Here is a 6,382-nt window from a genome sequence, read left to right as displayed (position 1 = left end):
TTTTCTGATGTGCTTTATTTGTTTGAAGTTTCCTAAAGTTGAATAAATAATACATAACAAATTCTTTATAATTTCAGCTATATATACCAGTTATCAAAAATGCATGTATAATGTAAGTGTGAATTAGGACACAAAGTAATTACAATGTTTTGCTTTGTTTTGAAAAAACGTTGTATTGCTTAGCCTGCGTCGCAGACAGTCTAAACCACCAGTATAGGGCTGGTGGACAGACCATACCAGGGATTTTGTGACACGTCTGTGTGCAGCCACCACAGGCTACATATTACTAGACTTACTAGGATCAAACATCAAGTAAGGGAAAAAATTAAAAATGGTAAATGTCATCTTGTGATCATATTGTCAGAAGTAAATGTACTCAGTTTGCAACAAGTAATACGACAAAGAAAAAAATGTTAAATCCTCAACAAGTCAAAACAATGATCTTCCACAAATTGTATATTCTGTTTGGTTTTAATTAAAAAAATTTAGATTTTGTTTCTGAAGGCAAATTCCAGGAATTTTATGAGTCCCATTCTAACTGGTAAATATAATTTATATACATGATGCTTGATTTCTAAGCTTGAAAAACATGGAGATAATAAATATTGGGGGCAGGGGATGAATTCTTGTCAATGGGGTATTTTCAATAGCATGATATAAAAGTAAAAGTTTTGTGCTCAAGTCCAATTTTTGCCCCCACCCAGCCCCCATCAATCTAACCCTGTGTCAACTGCATATAAAGTGATTTTTTTTTTCAATTCTAAATTTGAGTATGAATGTATTAACATACCTTGAGGATTGTGAAAAATCAAAATCAATTTTATTATATCTAAAGTTCAAAATGATTTAATTTCTAAGAAGCTTTGTGACTATATGAGCCATCGGAATGTTGAATGCTTAATTGATCGAACACCACACTCATTCCCTCTTTAGTAGGAGAACAACAGTACAGTCCAATCTTCACTGCGTTCCCTCTGGAGTCCAGATGACAAATTCGAACAAATTTCCATTCATCAGAGCTTCCGTTTGGTAATTTACTCTCAATCTATTACAGAAAGAAAAAATGTTTGATAATTTTCCAGTGCACACAGGATTTAATTGTGAAAATCAGTGGAGACTAAGCCTGGTCAATAAATGACATAGGCATCTAAATAAATTCAAACTTTAAAACTCTGGGGATAGGCTGACAAACCTCTAGGGCACTGTCTGCAGGGAGAAGCAAATTCCATGCTGACTTATGCAGCAATTATTTATATGGCCTTATGTCCCAGCAGGGACAAAGAATAGGGAGTGTCATGTAACAGAAAATGGAATTACACAATAAGTCCTCTGTCTCTTACCAACCCCTCAATCTGACCCCTCAATTCTTTGCTTTCATTAACCAAGATACCTGACGATAATTTGCACTTTGAAAACTTAAACCTCTCCAGTAGTGCTACTATGTAGTATATAGCTAGCATCTCAATACACATGTACAGGATTGCATTAGGCTAGCCTAAATTGCCTTCTCAGCTTAACAACAAACATATGCAAATTGCCATAAAACATCATGTCATGTTCCAGCTTACCACATAATCATCTTGTATCTTGTGAATTCTAATTGCCAATTTGTTGTTGTTCCAGGCCTGTGTTGACCAGTCACTCCAGTAGTTTGTCACTACACAACTCATGAAACATGCTCCATCAACATACTCTAAACCCTTCCAAGTTTGGAAATATGAAAATAAACAACAACAACAGCGTCAAAGTCAATAAAGGATCCACAATCTGGAAATGACCACATCACCAGAAGTCTACAAGTCTTTGGAACCTGCATAAGTCTTGTGCTACGTTTCCCTGAAACTTCACACAGAATTTTCTTCAGTGCACATTTGACGTGCTGCTCTTTGAATCATGCTTACTAACATTAATATTTCAACTGACGAGTGCTCAAGCACCAGCCAAAACGTCTTTAATGAAACATCAAAAAATAGTCAGTGTCAAACCATTATCTTACAATGTTTGCTCCTGACTACCACTACCCTATTTTAATTTAAACAGCAACAACACTTCTAAATCTGACCAACTAAGTTGCAAACACTTGCTATCTTATAATAGACCCTTCAATTTGGTTTATTTTCTATAGGAAATTTTATGGAAGGCTGCAAATAAGGACAGAGACACAGAGACATTCCTAACATTTACAGTTTTACAAAAATTTCCCAGATATGTTGCAAAGGTTTCTATTCCTTATAAAAGATTAAAGTCAGGGTTATTTTACAATGCTTGAAAAGGACTAGTAAATGTGATTCACATAACCATAAAACAATGTCTTACGCAGCATCAGCAGGTAATACTTACTGTCTTTATCCAATGATCACCATCTACTCTTATCATTATACCAGCCTGCAGATATAAACATCATACTACTAAATCTCACAATTAAGACTCAATACAGCTGGTAGAATGAGGTTGTGAAAGAAGTGACAGCTTGCCCCTGTATAAAATTAGGTTTGCTATTCAGGAAAGAGAAGATGGTCAGTGATCATGGATTTCAAACAGAACTTTTTCTAAAATCATGAGTGGTTTTGGTATACGTGATGAAGAGATAACTTCAGTTGTGATTCAGAGATCCAGATGCCATTGACTAACCTGATCAAACTGGTTCACAGCTGTTAGTTCAAACGATGTCTCTATGATGCTATTTGTCTGTTTGACCACAAGATGAAGCAAATGCCCATTGTCTTTAATGATTTCTGGGCTGTAGTAAGTTCTAATTTAGATAAAATAAGAGTCAGTTACCTTATTTCGGGAATTTCGGAACACTGAAAATGTCCTAAGGCTTACAATTAACAGTCTGATATTATTGTGAAATAATGCTTTCGGAATAGATGGCATCCTGCCAATGCCACTTTCTAACTCTAGAAAGAAGCCTAACTCTGTAGAGAAAATTGCTGGTAACCCACTTAGCACAACATCCACCTAGTGTCCACTTAGCATCGCATTCTTGTGTCACATCCATTTAGCATCCCACTTCATTAAGGTTACTTCAAACCTTCGCAGGTGTCCTCCAGAAAAAAATTCGTATGCGCACTGTTTTGAAGGAAACCCCCACAAACTATATATCAATAGAAAGGTTATAAAATGTAGAATTCGATAAAATTATATTCTTTTTTGATGACTGCTTTCCTAAGGTGGCAAAAGCCGTTAACGCCAAAACGACCGACTGAAATTCCGGCGAATTAATTGGGTATCAAATGCAGTCGTTGATGCAAAATAACTGTGCAGTGTTAATCACAAAGCATCAATCTCTCAAAGTATGTCAGCATTTTCTTTCATTTCTATTGGTTATCTTTTTATAGATCTGTCAAGTTCCACTATCAAAAAATTCGCATAACATGTTGCGTTAGAGACCGCCACAAGAAAAGTATTTGAAATAAGAGAATTCACTGACACATTTTTGTTCCATATCTATCAGTGAATGTTCTGGCCAAATTTCAAGGAAAACTGTCGATTCTAAATACCCTATTAATTCATTTAAAGAGGAGGGATTCTCTCAAAAAACGAGTGCAAGTTTTCGCCTTGTAAAGATTTATAAACATGTCATGCCTTCTCAGAGGGACATGTCAACTCAAAATGCCGCCAGCCAATGAAATAACAGAACCCCTAGTGTTCAGAGTAAGGAAAGTTGAGCTTCGTGATAAAGCGATAGTGTTACAGTCACGTTTTAGGTGCATATGTTTTAGGCCGGTGGTCAACAATAAAGGGCAAAACGGAGAAAAGCGATGTGCAACAAGACAAAAAGAAACTTAAGAGCAATTGCCGAAGTGTGATTACAAAAAGGCATTCTTGACCGACATGAAATCTCAAATTGAAAGTATTTGATATAGGATCTCTGGATTAAGTCATTTGCCACGAAAAGGTCGCTGAGGAGTCCATGCCTTTTGGGGATTATGACACCTTGACGGTTTATTAACTTTTGTTAAAAAACCTCTTTTTCGCAATAACTCACGGACATTTTAATATGTTATTTTCATTTTTTGGAAATGTTACCTTGAATAATGAACTTTAATTTGGTTGGAAAAAAGAAAATTTGGAAAAAGTAGCCCCACGAAGGTTTAGAGTAACCTTAAGAAGAAACTGTTGCAAATTATCTGTACCTTTGATTAAGTGTGCCACTTTCGACAATTCATTACCATGAAACTTAGACCACAAGACAAATTCTTTGCACATTCTAGACCAAAGCTTTGAGCTCCAAGGTCAACCTTTTTAAGCTAAGGATGCCAGTGTATGTGAAAGACTACAATGGTATGCTAGATGCTTTGCAAACCCAAGTCAGAGAACAAAAAAGGGCTAAACTACAGAATACCCGGCCACTTATTAGCATCTCATTGAATAAGAATAGCAACTATTGTTATATACCTCGTTCTTGAAAGCACACTGGCACATGTAAATGAAGTGGCCGGGTATTCTGTAATTGCTCCCAAAAAAGCATTAACTGCAGTGTACATAAAAATATTTTGGCACAAACCTTAAGATAGAGCAATAAAAAGAAATAATTCTTAAAGTGTTTCACTTCGATAATTTATGATGCTTATTATAAACAATTTTTTAAAACAAACCTCTTCCAAAAATCTGTTTGTCCTTTCTGAAAAGAAGGACACCATTTTAATATGATGTATTATGGAAATTCAGCAAACTTGGATTGGCATGCCTAGCTACTGCTCCATTTATCCAATCTTTAATTTTGAGCAAACTCAAAAGTATTATAACCATGCAAATTTTGATCTTCATAGGAATATTATACCAAGAACCAAGCAAAGAGAAACTCAGCTCTACCTTTTAAAGCTTCTTAAATAAGTCAAATATTATCAACTGAAGGAACAAGTTTATTCTACAACGTTGTCTAGTACGTAAGCGTCACTTTCAACCCTCTTTGACTTTGGCCTTAAATTTTCTCGTTATCAGAATTCATGGTTTTTCCAGCTAAACCGGGTGAAATGCTATTGAGAAGATCTTAATTACTTGAGCTCATCTGTTGATGACTCTAGGAGATACCGATTTGTAGACCTTAATTGGATGTTATGCATAATTTACTATTACTAGATATGGGGACATACCGATAAAACTTTTAATCCTGTGTCGCCATTGCAGCGTAGTTTATACTGCTGTGGTGGATTATACCAAAGAACATCTGGACCAAGCTTTTCCGAGCTGAAATTTAGAGATAAACAAAACTGCTCCCCAAGAGCCGCCATAATCAGCGGCTTCACTGATCGCAGGCTCGCATGTGGAATCGAATGTGGCGCGCTGACACAGACTAGCGCAGCGAAACCTCTTTTAGCTTCTTTTCCTTTGACTGAGGGGGAATTTTCTGATTACGTATACAGATCCTTGCACGCGATTAATTCAAATCGGAACTGACATTCCAGCTTCTATCCCCGAATGATCCACGACCTTTCTTTCCTTCTTTCTTTCAGTTATTTTTGTTTGTTACGCTACTCAAACCCGGTTTTGTCCTACACAACAGAGCGGTCTAGAATTATAGGCGTAGGTAAACAGGCTATGTTTAAGTCGGATTACGCACAAAGCAGAACTGTCAGATCAGGACACCATTGCCACCCGGGTGGAATCCCATATAAAAGGGACGGGGGTGCTCGTCGGAAAGTTCGAAAACAACCCCTAGAGTGTACCATGATAATGTTTTGTGGGCGTGGCTAGAAAATTCTTTCACCCCTATTTATAATATAACTGCAATTTCAAACGCTAACTTTCTTGTCAAGAGAAATCTTGTAAGTGAATCGGCGCATAGAAAAACAGACTAACAATAGAACAAGTTCTTCTCCATTTCCATGAAAATCATTGGTTTAATAGCCAAGGTGAATGAGTTTTGACACCAGTAAGTAAATAGTAAACATCACTATAACAACAGATACAATTCGTCAGGACAAACGCACACAACATTGAATTTAAAAAAAAAATTAATTCGCTTTGGCCATTAATATTTTAAGTTGCTTTTGACCTAGTTCAAACGTAGTCTTTTGGTCCGGCCCACTCCACAATATCTCGCCCTGGATTCCCCTATCCTTTCCGTCTTCGCATCTGTTTTCCAAAATTTACCTTAAAACACAAATATTTTGCGCTCGGCTATTCAACGATGCTGTCGAGCCTAGATGCGACGCGACTAAGATAATTCATTACTGAACGGCTAAAAGAACAAAGATATGAACAATACTGTTTTAATTTCTAGTTTTCCAATTTCTCCGCAAAATGATGCTTGAAGGCTAATGCCAAAAACCTACACGTGTATAGAACAAGCGTTGTTGTATAGACAGAAGTAGACTGAAAAGCCTGATGTGTTTCCCTCATCGCGACTTTCGGTCAAATGAGCGAAGGACCTCTA

At 36.6% G+C, this 6,382-nt stretch overlaps 1 protein-coding gene across 1 annotated transcript; it reads right to left on the bottom strand.

The window, feature by feature from the left end:
• Nucleotides 1-45: 45 nt before the first annotated feature.
• On the bottom strand, nt 46-5,725 carry LOC145481446 (uncharacterized). The gene is made up of 6 exons (XM_081459939.1): nt 5,100-5,725; nt 4,602-4,627; nt 2,632-2,752; nt 2,341-2,385; nt 1,569-1,700; nt 46-1,045 (listed from the first exon to the last, which is right to left on the bottom strand). Exons 1-6 carry the CDS (start codon nt 5,235-5,237, stop codon nt 854-856), a joined length of 654 nt encoding a protein of 217 aa, XP_081316065.1. The 5' UTR covers nt 5,238-5,725; the 3' UTR covers nt 46-853.
• Between the last annotated feature and the right edge of the window lie 657 nt (nt 5,726-6,382).

This window comes from Orbicella franksi, chromosome 3 (genome assembly GCF_964199315.1).
Source record: "Orbicella franksi chromosome 3, jaOrbFran1.1, whole genome shotgun sequence".
NCBI lineage: Eukaryota > Metazoa > Cnidaria > Anthozoa > Scleractinia > Merulinidae > Orbicella > Orbicella franksi.
The sequence above is the reverse complement of the archived record's forward strand: the minus strand, read 5'-3'. Positions and strand labels throughout refer to the sequence as shown.

Excerpts from the sequence above, each read along its gene's own strand:
- LOC145481446 (XM_081459939.1), bottom strand. The coding sequence starts at position 5,237 with ATGGCGGCTCTTGGGGAGCAGTTTTGTTTATCTCTAAATTTCAGCTCG. Across the intron at positions 2,753-4,601 it reads CAAACAGATTTTTGGAAGAG|AACTTACTACAGCCCAGAAA; the intron begins GTTTGTTTTAAA and ends TATCTAAATTAG. Across the intron at positions 1,701-2,340 it reads GTGATCATTGGATAAAGACA|GGTTTAGAGTATGTTGATGG; the intron begins GTAAGTATTACC and ends CAAACTTGGAAG.